The sequence below is a fragment of the Pogoniulus pusillus genome, chromosome 17, assembly GCF_015220805.1.
Source record: "Pogoniulus pusillus isolate bPogPus1 chromosome 17, bPogPus1.pri, whole genome shotgun sequence".
NCBI classification, from domain to species: Eukaryota; Metazoa; Chordata; class Aves; order Piciformes; family Lybiidae; genus Pogoniulus; species Pogoniulus pusillus.
This window is the reverse complement of record NC_087280.1, coordinates 18,834,259-18,851,032: the sequence shown is the minus strand read 5'-3', so window position 1 is coordinate 18,851,032 and position 16,774 is coordinate 18,834,259. Positions and strand designations below refer to the sequence as shown.

General features: G+C 41.6%; 1 protein-coding gene across 4 annotated transcripts in view; it reads right to left on the bottom strand.

Moving 5' to 3' along the window:
- The window catches only part of IGF1R (insulin like growth factor 1 receptor), a 186,252-nt gene that overhangs the window by 17,644 nt on the left and 151,834 nt on the right, over nt 1-16,774 (bottom strand). For 2 of the 4 annotated variants that reach the window (XR_010305425.1, XM_064158027.1), the window contains exons 11-19: nt 12,907-13,193; nt 11,301-11,437; nt 10,820-10,979; nt 9,603-9,708; nt 8,175-8,245; nt 5,734-5,963; nt 5,330-5,440; nt 3,955-4,114; nt 1,609-1,738 (exon numbers count right to left, since the gene is read on the bottom strand). Coding sequence is in view for 3 of the 4 variants with exons in the window: in XM_064158027.1 (XP_064014097.1) it covers nt 1,609-1,738; nt 3,955-4,114; nt 5,330-5,440; nt 5,734-5,963; nt 8,175-8,245; nt 9,603-9,708; nt 10,820-10,979; nt 11,301-11,437; nt 12,907-13,193 (1,392 nt within the window). In the remaining variant the exon portion in view is untranslated. The remainder of the gene's footprint in view (nt 1-1,608; nt 1,739-3,954; nt 4,115-5,329; nt 5,441-5,733; nt 5,964-8,174; nt 8,246-9,602; nt 9,709-10,819; nt 10,980-11,300; nt 11,438-12,906; nt 13,194-16,774) is intronic. The other 2 variants (XM_064158030.1, XM_064158029.1) reach the window with 2 other exon arrangements.

Genomic DNA, 16,774 nt, shown 5'->3' with positions numbered 1-16,774 from the left:
TGATAAACTGCAATATTGTTTGCTCAACCCTGCTTTGGACCGAGTGACTGCCAAGTGCCAAATCGTAGCACTGAAGGTACAACTCACGTCCTTCCTGCAGTAACTACAGCACTGATTTACTTCTGACGTTTGCTTTGGTGTCACATCTGTGTGGCTTTTCTGTTTGGAATTTGAGTTATGTTTAAACAACGTCACTCAGCAGTTCCAGGTTCAAAGCTGCGTGTGTATGGAACCAGCTCGGTGCGTCAAAGCCTGGCACCCCACCCGCTCTAGCCCACTGATGATAGCACGGCTGGGGATGACGGCTGGGCCTTAGAGTTACTGCTGTGCTGTAAGAACAGACAGCTTTGCCAGCTCTTCACTCCAGGCTCCTTCAAGTTCTACATCTGGGGACTTTCTGGTGATATATTCCAAATTTCTGTCTGCTTTGTGAAGCCAATACAGGCCCCCAAAATTCTTTTACTGCCAAAACCATGGCTGCGCTGTTCCATTAGATAAATGGTTGATACAGGGCTTCCCCTTCGATCCAAGTGGTCATTTTCATCTGCTTCCAAGTTTGAGGATAACTGGATTCATAAATAAGTTGCTAGCCATATGTGAAAAAAAATATGTAAGTGACATTCTGGTGCTTTCCTTTTTCACTTGCTACATAATTCCTCTTATGAACCTTTCACTCAAAGCTGATGCTGTGGATTACAGTTCACTGACTCCGAAATCCTCAAGCTGTTTAAAGAAAATGCCATTTACTACTAAAATACCATCCCTACTGACTTCTAGACATTTGGAGGCAATCAGCTGCCAATTCTGTAACAGATCAGCAGTAAAAACATCTTGTTAGGAAGGCAGAGAAACCATAAAAGACAGAGTAGAGGTTTTGCCAGAACATGCTCGTCTTCTGCCAAGCCCTCCCTACCTATCTGCAGAAGTTTGTGGGGGGGGTGTGTGGGGAATTGTTCCAGAGTATTATTTCCTCTAAGAAGGAGATTTTGAAATGGCCTGAATGCCTCTATTAATAACCTCACAGATACAGCAACTAGACAGCGTGCTTTTAAAGAAAAAACTATTTCTGCATCTTGTGGGATACAAAACAAGCAAACAAAGCTCCAAATGGAGCAGGATATACACAAGGGAGAACTCTCAAGAAAAACCTGCTAGTGTACACAAACTGTCTGCGGGAAAGTAGAGTTATTTACACAGAAGGTTTTGATAGAAAAGCAGGTCAGCACTAGGAACCTTTCTACATTCTTGGCAACTTCTAATGCTTTTCTTGAAGGAGGGCAATTTGAAAAATGACAACTTGCTCTTCCAGGCGAAGGTAATGTTTTTCACTGCACAACTGATCTTACAAGCCACAGCAGGAAACATGCTGCCACCTCCAGTTTTGGAAATCCATTTAATTCTGCCCTCTGTGAGAGCAGAATTTAACCTCCAGAGATGTTGCTTTTGCTATGGAAATATGAAGTACAAAGCAGAATGCCTCACAGAGGAAAGAGTGTTGCCTTTGAAGGGACAGGAGAAGCAGTACACTTAGTTAAGTCTACTAAAGCACGAGCAGAGGCCAGAAAGAATTGGGGCCAAACTAGTTTTTTAGAGCCCCTTTTTTGTTACCAGACGTCGGAGTGTGTTGTGAAGACTCCATCTTTCAGCGATTCTGGGGACATCCAGCGGACAGGCAGCAAACCTTTCCCTCCTTTGCGGTAATAATCTGTCTCGTAGATATCTCTTGTCATGCCAAAATCTAGAAGCAGAAACGTTGAGTTTGCATGATGAAGGGATGAACGTTTCCCCTCACTACAAGCCATTGAAGCCAGCAAACAACCTGCAATTTGTTCCCAGGAAACCGCTTTGCAGGCATCTGAGTGGCTGCCATGGGGCTGGTTAGCTTCCCTCTCAGCAAACCAACAGGCCTTTTCACCACTGACTTCAGCAGCTGACAAGTCTGAATGATTTAAATACATCAATATGAAAAGTTCTAGGATTTATGCTCAAGCTTTGCAGCAAGCTAAGCCTTCTGAAAGTCACAGAATTCACCAATCTGTTCTCCAAATGCTCTCATTTTCTTTTCTTTTTGAAGAGTGTCAAGAGCTCCTTTAGCACTTAATAGCATTGTCTTTAACTCCAGAATCCCACATTGAGAGAAACACTTCTCTCTCTTTTTTTCTCCCCACTCTCCAAAGGTAATTTCCAGTTCTGCAATAAGACTCTATCCCAAATGCTACAGAGGATTAGACTACTCATTTGTGACTACCACAGACCAATACTGAAGACATACTTCAGGTTGTAGGCATGTCCTTAGCTGTAAACAAACAAGCATTTGCAAGACTTGGATCTAGTAATGCTCACTTCACTCAGGCTTATTCTGGCATTTAATTTTTTTCCCTACAGTCAGCTTTATGCAGACAAACCTGATGGATCTACCAGTTGCCATGTTTTCAGACACTAACCAGGAAGATAATAAATCAAGCGGCATCAAATCTCTCATTAATATTAAATGCTGCCTGCTAACATAGCAGATGTGGGGCACAACCCATTTTACCAATGCAAACCTCTAGTTGCCCCTTTTTTTAATTGGAGAAGTGGAGTGAAAAGAGGCTAGAACTCCTTCAGCTCTCTCTGTTGTTATTACCAATCTACGGATGTCACTGTTACCAGGCTTGGATGAGTGACCAACCACTGAGCCTTCTTGTTCCCTGTCTGCCAGGGACACTGGTACCCTCAGTGATTATTACTAAGAAGCCCATCTGTGCAGCTATTCCATCACTCCCACACAACAGGGTGACTTTATCCTGGCTGAATGGAAAATTCTTTCAAAATGTAATGCAAATAAGCAGCAGATAAACAATAAGCACAGGCCAGGGTAGCATAAAGCTCTTCCTCTGAGATCTAAACAGTCTGAACTGGCACGTTCCAGGCAAGATGCTCTCAAATTGTCTTTCCACGAAGGGATTTTCATAACAGTACATCAGTGAGTGCAGTGCAGCCTGTTTCATGGAATGCTTTTGGGGTAAGCATCTACCCTGATAAAGGGAAGCAAAGTATCATCCTCATATCAAGGAATTGTTAAACATGCTGGTGGGGGAAGGAGGAGTGAGAAAACTGGAAGGATTCAGGCTGTCTTCCACCAAACCTGCAGAAAATGCACAAAATCCCCCAAAGATCTTATTTCCTAATTAACTGACTCAAAATGAAATAATTTTTTCTTTCTCCCAAATGACAGGATTACTTACACAAATTATCAAAATAGCTGAGTTAAGCTCAGAGAAAAAGAATTAGTTTTCTGCAGCAGAAGGCTGTTGCTATACATGTTATTTTAATATGCACAACTCAAAACCAGCCAAAAGCTTAAAATCATTCTCTCTGGAGAGAAGTCTGAAAAAATTCATCTGACACTGCTTTGGAGGGATGGTGAAGGGGAAAATAAAGAAGAAAAAAAAAGAAGTAGTGTTCTAACAGCAGTGCAGAAGAAAAGCCATTCTGTTCTGTTGTTTGGAGAGCAGAGCTCCAGTTCAGACTGGAAAGCACCCAACTGAAGTCAAGCCTTACATTCAACTTCCAAATCATATATGCTTTAAAATAATTCTAAAATTCTTATTCTTTAATCAATAAACAGGAGGTGGAATTATTTTTGTGCACTGAAACAAAATGCCAATGACACTCCAGTGGTAACTACACCATCTACCCAGATATCTGCAGCATCTGCATCTCAAAGCACCGCTCTTTTTAAACCCACACACTGCACTATTTCCTCATTGGAACAACTGCAAGTAGAGGTATTCCAAGAGTTTCAACTCAATGTTGACTGCTCACAGGTCTTAAATCACAGCAAGGCTTCATCAGAAATGTAGTTCTAGATGAAATTTCTGCAGAGTGAAGTAAGTTTTAAAAGGTCTTTTGAAAGAAACTAAGAAGCCTTCAAAGGTGTTTTACGTTTGTGTGGCAGCCAAGACAACATACCTCCGATTTTCACTGTGAAGTCTTCTGCTACCATGCAGTTTCTTGCAGCAAGGTCTCTGTGAACAAACTTGTTGGCATTGAGGTATGCCATCCCATCAGCAATCTCTCCTGCCATCTGAATCATCTTCTTCAGAGTTGGAGGTGCCTGGCTAGGATTCTTCTAAGCAAGATTAAGAAGATTAAACAGGTAAGGGAGAAAGGAAAAAAAAAGACCTATTTCTACACTTGCATTATGTTGCAATAAGAAGCCATACCTACCACTCCCAGGCTCCCAACAGCTGGGTGCAACAAACCCTATGGGAGCCAGGAAGATACAACCAAGAAAGTCCAGAAGGACCAACACAAGTTGAAGCCCAGGAGGAAGAGATAGGTATGGGAAATGAATGGTTAAATGACTGAAACCAGTGACCAGGTAAGCCCTCCATTGACACCTTACAGGAGAATCCTCTTTACACTGATCCTCAGAAGACTTTGCTCAAGTCTTTACATTACACATCAAGGAAGTCAGGGAATTTAGGCACAGGCATATCAGACTGCTTTGGAGAGCACCAGCATACAGCAAAGCCAAGCCCAGAGCTCAAAATTTTGGTGATTTCTATAAATTATCACTGCCCTTTTTCAGGAACTTTGTTGTATTCAACCAAAACTACTTGGTAGAAGCTGAAACATTACACAAATGCCAGTGAAGCCCTTACTCCACAGTCCTACTGGCATTTGCTGAATGCTGTCTTTAAAAGTGTGATTGTTTTCTGTACCCAGTCTGCTCTTGCTGCATGCAGTGGCCTTCATTTACACCAATCTCTTGTGCACAAACACTGCTCATGTTCTCTTCTGTTAAGCTATTCACATCAGAATCTCTGGATCAAGGGCAAGGGGCTGCTGAGCTCATTTTCCACATGGTCTACTATGACTTCAGTGGCAAGTGACCTATGTGTCATCTTTACCCCTCAGACCTTGTATATGGCAATGATAGCTGTTAGACTGATGGTCTACACATCAGAGTAAGCACATTAGTAAGCATACTAGACTTCTACTTTCCAGCAGAGCCAACAGGCAGGATTTACAATTACCCTAACACACATGCCTGAGCTAGCCAATCTTTTGTTTAATATCCTGATAAATCTCCAATTTCTCAATTCCAAATTGGAAAACAGAACTTGGTAACACAAGAAGGGACCCTATTCTGTGCTGTATGCTGAGCTACTTGCAATAGCTACCTCATGAATAAAAGGTGTTGCAGATCACAGAGCAGCTCTTAGAGCTTAAGGAGAAGGGCAGGAAAGGCTAATTGTCTGCTGCTTCCAACGTGACACTGCTTTGTTCGGGATGATTTTAACTGAAGGAATAAAAAAACATTCAGCAACTCATGACTCACTTCTGTGTCTGGCCTCAATGATCTCAGGTAACTTTTGAGGTCCCCACGCGTCATCAGCTCCATGATAACCAGTGTAGGCTGGCCCTGAGAAACAACACCAAGCAGCCGAACCTGAAAGAGGAGAAACAAAGGTTTCAGTTACAAATAGAGCTAACTAAATTGTAGCATCATTTATCTCTGTCAATATGTAACCCCAAACACTTGTGAACTTGTGGGAAAGGTCTGAAAGTACATTTGGTTCCACTCTTTGACTCCTGTGTCAAATAACATTATGAAAGCAGTGTGGAGCTGGAGCAAAAATACCAGGTTCCCACCTCAGTCAGCGAAGTCGTGCCCTGAACACCCTCAAGCCCGTAAGCACCAGGGGTGTATGAATCACAACCTGTTACTGTTTCATGACTTACCACATGGTGACAATTGAACTCCTTCATCACTGATGCCTCATTTAAGAACTCAATCCTCTCTCGCATGCTTGCAGACTCATTGACTGTCTTGATGGCCACCCTGGTCTCTGGCTCATCCTTGACCACTCCCTTGGCTATTCCCTCATACACCATTCCAAAGGAGCCTTGCCCGAGCTCCCGACACATGGTGATCTTCTCACGGGGCACTTCCCATTCATCTGGAACATACACTAAGGACAGAGAGAACAGGCCATGGTGTCCCAGTTCTGCAAGGAGCATGATCATTCACTGCTGTATCATACCAAACTGATTGACTGTAAAAAACACTGGACACAAAGCTGAGACCTTGCACAAGTATGCAAACAGTCCACAGCCTTTTCCATACAGATAGGTAGAGGCTTGGCACACAAATAAATCTTAAAGAAGGTACAGATGCACCTGAAGTGGCCTCACTACAGTACTGACATAATGGGATAGAAATAAGGAACCTCAAAGCACAAAACCAGGGTGGGATGAGCCCTGAATCAATACTTCAGGCTTGAGCTTTTCTTGGGACCCTTGATTTTCTAATTCTTTCAGACAGCATCAAACACACTTGATCATCTGTATCAGTTTAGTGTTTTCTGTCTTCTCTATTAACAGATTGATTTTACAACTAGAGGAAAAGAGACCCTCTGATCTGGTAGTCTCTTTGCATGAAACATTCTGATTGCTTGCACACACACCATTGCACCAGCAAAGGCAGAACTTGCTGCTGCAAGACTTTGATTTGAGGCAGAAGAGAGATCTCAGAAGGTGACTGCCAGGAGGGAGGACTGCCTCAGGCAAGAAGACATCTGAGTAGTCACTGATGCTGCTGCCTATCAGTCACCAAGAGAGGGGACACTAGTGTCACACACCCTGGATGGGTGAAATCACAGGGTGCAAAAATAGAAGATTATAGCATGAACACTGACAGACCTTTAACCCTAATGGTGCTGCTGTAAAAATAACAGTAGAATACTCCACTGCCACTCTGGCTAAACTCAGTAGCCTCCTGGGGAATTCTGGAAATGTTATTCTGGCAAGGAGTCTACAGCAGCAGCAACAAAGTACACCATAAAAAGGACTGAAGCCTCGCAGAAATTCATCTGATGTTCTGATTTCCTCCTTCACTTTATGTCCATGAACCACACAGCATGGGCACATTTGCTACAACCACACCTGGGAGGGAGGTGGGTGGATAAGCCAATTATCTAACAAGTAGGGTTCCAATGGGAATATCATTGATTTTGGGGTGGGGTTTTGGGGGGGTCTTTTTGGGTTTTGTTTTTCACATAATTCATCTATCCAGAAAGCTGAGGTTCTCACTACATGGTACTCAATGCACATAGGCCTTCTAGAGATGAGGATTCCAGAATTGCCAGGTTCATTCAGCTCCTGCTGCTGCTCAGGGACAGCCAACACAAGAATTGGCAAGTTTTTCATCTACATCATTAGCAGCCATAACCTCCTGTGACAGTGAAGTACAGTAAAATAATACAGACAGCAAAACCAAACTCAGCTGTTCTAGGAACACCAATTTTCCTTCAAAGAATTTGTATTTCCTGTAGGGTTTTAAACACTTTACCATCATCCACATTGTGTCTACCACAGAAGAGTGTAAGAAATTAAAGATGTCCCGAAGCCCCCACATCTGACTTTAGAACTACAATTATCTCACTGTTAGCAGAGCACTCAGCACAAATACACCAGGGCAATCCAAACACTGCCACAGTCTAAAACCTCTAAGCATTGCCATGGCCAAATAGATTTGTCAAGTCACAAATATATTAACATCAAATTGGAGCTAGCTTAAAACAACTTGTTTTGCCAGCTCATCTGCACTCTAGATATTAAGAGAAACAAATATGGATAACATTAAACATCTGTGCTCCTCTTAACACACAATTTCTGCGTGTGATATATCTGGAATCCTGCAGCGTTGCTTTGCTCTTCCTTGTAACTGTGAAAAGTAATTGCAGAGTTTTACTGGGATGGGAAGTGAGGAGACAGAATTGATTTTCCTAAATGTTACTATTTCCCATGTGAGAACTACACAGAAACAAGCAGTGGGTTTGTTCTGATTGGTCAGAACAGGGCTTGAAAGGGCAAATGTGAAAGATGATGAATTCTAGTATTCATGCTCTATTCCAGTGAAAACATAACTGGACGAGTAGATGGCAATCTGACAGTGAAACCAATGCACCCAAATCTGCCTCAACTCAGCTACTGGGGAAAAAAAAAAGAACCCCACCCCAGTTTCAATGGTTGGGTGGCATTTATCAATTAGCAATGTTGGATTCCATGGTTGTGCTGACAAAATTAAGGGAGAAGGCAGTTTAGCAACATCTTTCATAGAGTTCATACCTTTCCAAGTCAGTCAGAAAAAGTAAAAGCTCCAGAAGGGAGGCTACACTTACCATCTGAAGCACTGAAGTACTCAGGGTTCACAGAAGCATAAAGTACTCCATTGCCCAGTCTGTCACTGTTCCTGTGGAAAGATTTTGTTTCCTTTGTTAATCTTCAAGCCTAAGTTAATTCCTGATTACCTCTTCCATATCTTTTCTACTGTTTGCTTATTTACTGCATGTGGTGAGCTTTTCAGACAAAGGGGAAGTTCTCAATCTACCTCATATACCCAAAAGGAAAACAGCCCAAAATAGCTTTCCCAGGAAACCTGCAGTCTTCTCTATACTAGACAAGCACCAGAACAGCATAAACATTGCTGCTGGGTGAACTTCCTTTAAGAAAAGCAGCTGTGTGGTGATACACCCAGCAGACCTGTGGCTGAGAACACAATTGAACATCATCTGCTTCACTGTGGGAGAGCAAAGAACAGGATTGTTTTTCTTGGGGAATTCTATTCAACTATTTTGTAACCGTTTCTGTTCTTTTCAAAACACATGCACCCCTCCACACACTATTTTATTGGGGTGACTTTAAAAATAAGGCATATTTGTTAAGCACTGTAAGAGCTCTCACAGGAGGCAGGCTCTGGAAATAAAATTATCGATCAGTCCCCAAACAAATCCAAGACAAAACATTGTTGTGGGCTAGAAGAAGAGTTTAAAGGAGGATGAGTTATGAGGCTTTTCACCTAGGAGAGCCCCCCAGAGAAGGCCAAGTGGGTGCTGCACTTCACTAGATACAAAGCTCTTTTTGGAGTGCTTGAGAAGCAGTAGAACTGTCTGCACACAAATGAAACAGAGGTGGAAAGAATGGAATATTTGATGAAAATAATTTGTGTAAGTGTAATGAAAAACCCAGGTAGTTGCAAGGCTGAACACCTGCACTGACTTCTACAAAAGTCACATTAAATATTTCAGTGAAACTTGAAAAAAAATTAAAATCACTGGTTACAAAAAGTTGAGGGAAACAAATCAACCGAACAGCTTCCTGCACTGCTCTCTCCAATGATGTAATCCTTAAGTGGATGCAAGGACTTCAAAAAACACTCTGGAATTTGTAAGAAATAAAGTTTACCTAAGTAGAATTAAGTTTTCATGATTTACACTGACCCAAGTTCCTGTCAAATCTTCAGATCACATAAGTTCAGTATTTACCATTCTTGTCCCAGTAGATATGCTCCTGACAAACCTTCCTCCTCCTCCCTCTTGAACACGATACTATAATAAAAAGCCTTTTCATATCTCAGGCAGCAGCCAGATGCTTGCTGGTAACTCTAAACTACCTCCCTCCTTTTATAGAGCAACAAGACAGAATCTGCTTTAGCTTTTTACTCTTCTGAATGCCATTTCTCTTTTTAACTTTTGACTTGCTCCATGGGCACAGATTTGAAAATAAACTTCCCTCTCTTGCAGATTTAACCACAGGTATAAGCAACTCACCTCTTTTTGTTGAAGACATACAGCATTACCAGAAATCCCCCAATGATGAGCAAGAAAACAATAGGGAGCACAATTACCAAGTGCAGGAAGTTTCCATAGTGTGCTGCTGCAACCAACAAGAAAACAATTGTATCAGGCTTTCTATAAAACCTCCAGTAACAAAGAAACATTCAAAACCCACTCAGTGTATTTCCACACAGGGAAGAAATCAAAGTGCTCATTTTCTTGTCTGATGTGGAAAAATGTACTCAGAAACACTCCCTGACTGCAGATGAGTAGAACAAGAAAACAGACAGTGAAAAGAATTAATTTCGTGCAGAACAGTGTCTGTCTGGGGTTTGCTTTTACAAGTTATGCTTAAGGACCTGCATACCTCAGTGAACAATATGTAATTGTTCACTTGCATATTCACCTTTTTTCCACCTTTTATGCACCCTTTTTCCACCTTTTATGCACCTTTTTTCCACCTTTTATGCACCTTTTTTCCACCTTTTATGCACCTTTTTTCCACCTTTTATGCACCTTGCAATTGCTCATACATATATTTGTAACACATACACACTGCTCTTTACTTCAAGTTCTTCACAGTTCAACAATTAGCAAACTGAAAAAGAATAAAAGATGGAGCTCCAGTTTGCTGGGAACGCATCTACTCTACACCTTAATGCAGAACTTCTTGAGAGGGTCTCTGTGGACATTACAGTGGTGTTCTTCCAAAAATGATATACTCCCATTGCCAGGAGCAGCATCACCCTCTCATCAGGATGTTATCTGATGTCACTTGGAAATGTCAACTGGAAAAATCACCTTGACAGATGAAAATCTAATCATATTTGTTTCTTGTACTATTCTGCCATTTGAAGCAGGTTTTCCTTACTGCCACAGGTTCTGCACAATCAAACTCCATGTTGCATGGCCAGCATTACATTCCATGACCAGAAACCACAGTAGCATGTTCTGCACACTCCCCAACTAGCTGCACCTCTCATATATATACATACACACATATGTATTTACATATATATACACACAGTGCACACCAGGAAAAGACTACATCTCAGATACTCCCCTTGGTTGTCAACTCTTACCAAAAAAATGGATCAGACAAGTGTTTCCAAAGAAGTTTCAGCAACTAAGAGGAGTAGAGCCAAGAGGCTCACACACCCAGCTACATACAGTTTCCCCAGGTTGGCACAGCCAACAAACATTCATCTTACGTTTGGGTTGCACATAAAAAGACACTGGCTCAGTCCATGACCCATTTCCAGCTAATGATGTGGCCTGAACTCTAGCAGAATAGTTTCCAGGGTTCAGGTGAGTTAGTTTAGCTCCTCCAAGCTTCTTGTACTCCTGTCTGGACACACATTCCCGCTTTTCCTAAAGGAAAAAACAAAGCTATTTACAGTTCATGTTGATACATTTCCATTCCTTCCCTCTTGAGGAAACTGTATAGCTGCAGGATAAATTGATGTTTAGAACTAAAACCCCCACCTGATCAGTTTTTCTGCAACTACCTTAGGGAGATATGTGGAATTCAAAAACCGTCAAATAAACTGAACAAAGCAATAGCTTGATGCCTGGTGTTGGGTATCTGAAATCACAGCTTCTGTGTTTGGTCTGCAGCTCTTTAGAAGAGCCCATTTTGTGTATTAAGAGTTACAAGGAGTAACTCTGAACAGAGAAGTGCCCAATTCTCACCTCTCCATGCTGGCCATACTTGATTTCATACATTAGAATCAGCCCATTTGGGTTAGCAGGCTCTGACCACTTCAGGTGGACGGTATTTTCTTCTTTTGTTTCCCATGTTACCGTTCCTGGAATGTTATCTGCTCCCTCTGTAAAATATTTACAGGTGATGTGAGAAGACCTATTACTGAAAAAGCAACTTAGGCAACAATTGAGGAAAACAAAAAGGTTTGCACTGTTCTTTAGGTACCAAACAGTTTCACTAAGTGCTATTCAAAGATCGAGAGACAAAATTTATTGGCCAGGGGCCTGCTGGAAGGATTAGCAACTACTGGTTGCCAGAAGAGCAGTGTATGCAGACAGCTTCACCAGGTATGGGCTCCATGTTAGTCACTATGCACTGTATGCCAAAAAAGCTGTTTATCAGCATCTGGTTCTTCCTTCCAGACTTCCCACTATACCATAACAGTGCTGACAGCTATTCCCACCAAAATCCTGTGAACAGCAACCAGTCTGCAAATGGCTGTGAACGCACAAGATCTGCCCCACTGACATCCCTTCCTCAAAACATCCACTCTTAGAGAAATCTGTTGCAGAGTCCAAGTCCCATAGGCAATTCAGGAACTGCTTTATCCCTAGTTCATTCCTGGTAATTGTGTGTTTCATTCAAAAATTAACAGGAATACGAAGACTGTTTCAGTTCAAGAGAGATCACTTTCTAAAAAACCAGAGTTGTTAGGTTTAGAAGGAAACAGAGTTGTTATGCCTTTAATTTTCAGATCCATGTGCTAAAACCTGGGAACACTTATTTCCTTTTTCCTATCTCAGAGATTTCCTTGAAGCATTTCCTTGAAGTAAGCAATACTTTTTGCTTTCTTTACTGACACAGCTGGATTTGTATTGTAGTAGCCTTTCCTTCCAGAAACAAAACAAAACTGCTACCATTCTGCATTCAAATATTCACAACCCTTTGCTAAAGACTGATATGCTGAATGCATACAAGCTTACACTAAAAACATCTCTCTACTTCTCAGAAGAAATACTGTGTAAGTCCCAAGCATGAGGACAACACTGAATGCTTTTTATTTGAAATACTCTTAGATGGGACACAAAGCAACACAGCATCTCTCCTGTTTCCAGGCTGGACAAATGCATGGTCATTCTGTCACAGAAGAAACATTTGGCAAACATTCCCACCAGCAAAACTCTTAACGTCTGCAAACAGTTCAGAGTGAACACAGCAAAGCTAAACATTAGCAGAGAAATGTTCCCCTGTCTCCATTCGGCATACAGGGAACTGAAGAATAAAACCTTTCAATCCCCATGTCTGCGGGTCTCACCTACATGGCTGGGAAACAGATTCTCTCATAATGACCTCTGTAGTCAGCACACACACTGCAACCCTCTTCCAGATCACAGGGCAGACTCACACACATGGGGGATGAGCCAAGGACATTCAAATACTGTAGCAAACTTTATATAGCTCCGACATATTTTCTTGCACAGAGTTTTTACTATCCCCCAATGTTTTTTGAAGTGTTTTTGGAGACTTTGTCCCCCCTGAGACTAGTCTCTCCCCAGAAAATATAACCAAGCTTTATACTTGTGAGAGCATTACCTGAAGGCATGGTTCTTGCAAAGACAAAGTTGGAAGCACTACAACCAAGCGTGTCAGCTTCGTGGTTGCAGCTGTGAATATCAATGCGGTAAAGAGTAAAAGGCTGGAGATGGGAGATGACAGTTCTCTCCTTGCCATCCACTTTGGTCTCAAAGAATGGGTATTCCACCTCATTCTCCTCTGCATCAGAAACATTGGTGAAATGATCTGTCCCAGTTGCATTCCTGTTTCGAGTGGCCAAAGTGGCATTTGCGATTCGGAACACATCCCTGCGCTTCCGATCCGGTCTGTGGAGCAAACAGGCACAGAAAAGGTCTCTTTAGAGAAAATCCACGTTTCCTTCAGCTCTGGAAAAATGTGCAAAAACTCCACTAAAACATGTCACTCTGCTAGTAAAAAGGCTAAAGAAAACTGCAAAGCACAAGCAAAGTTTCCTCTTAATCTGAATCTGCCGTTTCTCTTAATCTGAACCTGCCGCAGGTCTGCACATCTAATTGCTCTCTCTTTTGGTCAGAAACCTAACCAAACACTGAAGCTCTCACTGAACCCCAAGATAAATGTTCAAACTCCTGACCTCATGCAATAAACCAAACAACAAACAATGGCTTCATTGTTACTCAAGAAGCATTCCAGATTTGTATTTAGGGTCAGTAATGTTGACATTTACAATTAAAATCTGATGTTAAGGGTTGAAAAGGTTAGGGGAAAATCTGTTTGGAAGGTTGCTCCATTAGCAAAGCAAAGGTAGCTCTGAGCAGGCCTAACTTTCTCTTCAGTTACCTAACAAGTTTTGCCTAACAAGTGCATGGCTGCCATACATTAGCCTTGTCACTTGGTCTTGTATCAGCTCCAAGGCTGCTTTGCACAAGAGCACCAATGACACAGGACAAGCTTGGCTTTCCCATCTACTGCTGTCCCAGTCTCTGAAGCCTGCAGGACCACTCATGTCTGGAATGCAACACACCAGAGGGAGTTAAAGAAGAATGTAAGGATAGTCACACTACAAAACCAGCTTTGGTTCAAATTCTGTCCCACCTGAAACTACTTTGCCAGTGCTCATTTAACATCTGGACAGCCCAAGAGTTACTGAGGCCAAAGGAGAAATCTAACACATTTCTATCAGAGACAAAGCTACAGACCAGGCAAATAAGGCCTCCTTCAAACACACAACAGCAGGAAAATATATGACTCAACGGGAGAATGTAATTTGCTGTCAAATATACTGCCTTAGTACATTCAGCCACAAAACAGTATGCTGCAGAGACACAGAACCAGGCTGATTTGGCTTTGAGATCTTCTGGCAGAGTTTGGATGATTTTTTTTTTTAATTTAGAAGCTCACCACAAAATTTTCAAAAATTCTTTTACTATGTCTTGACAATCTCAGACACCATGTAAAGCCCAGCACAGAAATAAATGAATATAAGGATAAAAATCCCTAAGTCACCAAGAAACCGTTTAAAGCAACATACAGGCAAATGTCTTAATTTGTCCATGGGGCATGGAGAAATTTCCTAGAGAGGTAAGCACATGTGCCTCCTCTGTGTGGTAGTTTGGAAGTTACTAAACTTATTTATCTTGTATTTAGTGCTTTAACTCATTGGAAACAAACTTTTGGGCTCTAACAGCACACAGGATGCCTAAGCATAAACTCATGAACAGATTTCATGATGAAAGCAGTGAAAATAAGTTTGTTTTTAAATCAACCACAAAAGCACATGTCAATGCAATGACCCAGAAGGCACCATTTCATCTATCACTGCTGTTACAGGATGTACCAAGTGTCAACCCTTTGCTGGTATCTGGTGGAGTGACTACAGTCTCAGCCCTTCCCTTTGGGGAAGATGATAAGGCAACACAAAATTTGGTAGTGAAAACTACAGTTCTATCAGGAAGAGATAAAAGACCTCCAGGATAATCACAAGGCAAACACAATTAAAACATCAGGAGAGTTGACACCATTGCCTCTCGGTCAAGCAGCTTCCTGCTTTCACAAAAGGCACAGATAAAGGCAAAAAAGAAGCATCCAAGGAAGTAAGGAACGTTCCAGAGAGAAAAACAAGACAATTCATCTATTATGTGACAGAAAGAAAGAGAACTACAAGAATTAAAAATAAAGCTGTATTTATATCAAACTGAAATGTGAAAGAAACTATAAGTGTGGGTCATTTAACATAAAAGCTAACTCTTCTCATATTTCATGGCAATTATAACATCACTTCTCAGGTAACTCCTACTACACACAAAGCCCATCTCATCCTGCTTATTAGACAACCAAAACTTGAAGAACAAATCATCCTCCGTGATTGTGAGCGTCTCTTCAGGAGTAAGCAGAGTCCTAAGGTTTGAAATCCACCTCACCACTGCAGTAATACACAGGGAGTCATTCAGAAGTTTCACACATGATTACTTCAAGAGGCTTTTATAACAACCTTAAAACTACCCAGTCAAATTTTCCAGCTGTACTACATGCTGCATCTCTTTCATAGTATCCCAGACACATGTAGAACACTAGAAACAAATGCTACTATTGAGGCTTGAATTAACATATTAATTAACTTCTCCCTTGGGAAAGAGAAAGAGAAAAGACATCGACAAGTAATGAGGTGCTTAGATTTGTCCTCTAATGATGAGATGTCTCACTAGCTCAAAATCTTTAATTTCCCTGACATAGAGTCTCTATTTAAAATTGCTTAGCTATGCAGCTGTTTCTGAGCTTTGTGCCTTATCTGCCCTTGCTGTTACAAAACACACCCTTAGGACAGTGAGTTGAGAAAAAAGGGAAACATGCAAGCTTTCAGGAAATCCTTTGTGAACTGGTCAGTTTGTTACTGAGTTCAAAGTTCTGTGAATTTCCTTTGGGTGGAGAGAAGTAGAAGAAAATCTGGGAGAAGATAACACATTCTAAACGCCAAAGCTCTGGTGAAATAAAGTCCTTTGCAACAGAACTGCAGGTGGTTTAGACCAGATCCATGCCTTTCAAAACTCTTTGCTTCACTATTTCATACAGTCCAGAATCTGATGACATTGAGAAGATTTCACACTCCTCAGGAATTACACCCTGGCCAGCCATGGTAGCTCTATCTTCTCTGTACCTCATCTTCACTGATAGTTCTTATCATCAAGCTGCCCAGAGAGGTTGCGGAGTCTCCCTCTCTGGAGATATTCAAGACCCGCCTAGAATGGTTCCTGTGTGATCTGGCAAAGGTGATGTGATCCTGCTCTGGCAGTGGGGTTGGACTAGCTGATCTTCCAAGGTCCCTTCCAGTCCCTAACACTCTGTGATGCTGTGATCCGTAGGGAAACACTGCACAAGTTCAACTACAAATGCTTGATGTCTCAGATACAATACTTGGCGCTTCCAAAGAGAGGCAGTATTTAGTTCTTCATTTTTTGGTTAAAGCTACAAAGCTCTGCAAATACCACAGCCTCAGCCTCAAACAACTCAATCCAATGCATTCCTGAACAAAGTCACTACAAAAAGTACAATGGAGAGTGATATGAACCAATGTTAATGAGCAACAATGACACAAATCAGAGTTCTCAAACGCAGGACTTCACCATAAACTTCACCTGCCATTAGAGAAGATCAGATAACATGCACAATTGAAATCTGATTGCTTATAGACTGTGACACAACAGCTATACACTGTGTGCTGGGCCTCTGGATCCAATTATCTAAAGGAAGAGCAGCTTACATGAAGGATAAATTGGAAACTCAAGGATCAAAATCACCAATTAATTCAGTAGTATCTACTCTATGTTGCAGCATAAAATCGTTACTATTCCACTTAATGTGCAAGCGGCAGTGTTTATCATGGAAGAGTAGGCATATTTAATACTTCTCTGCAGCACAGACCCAGGAAACC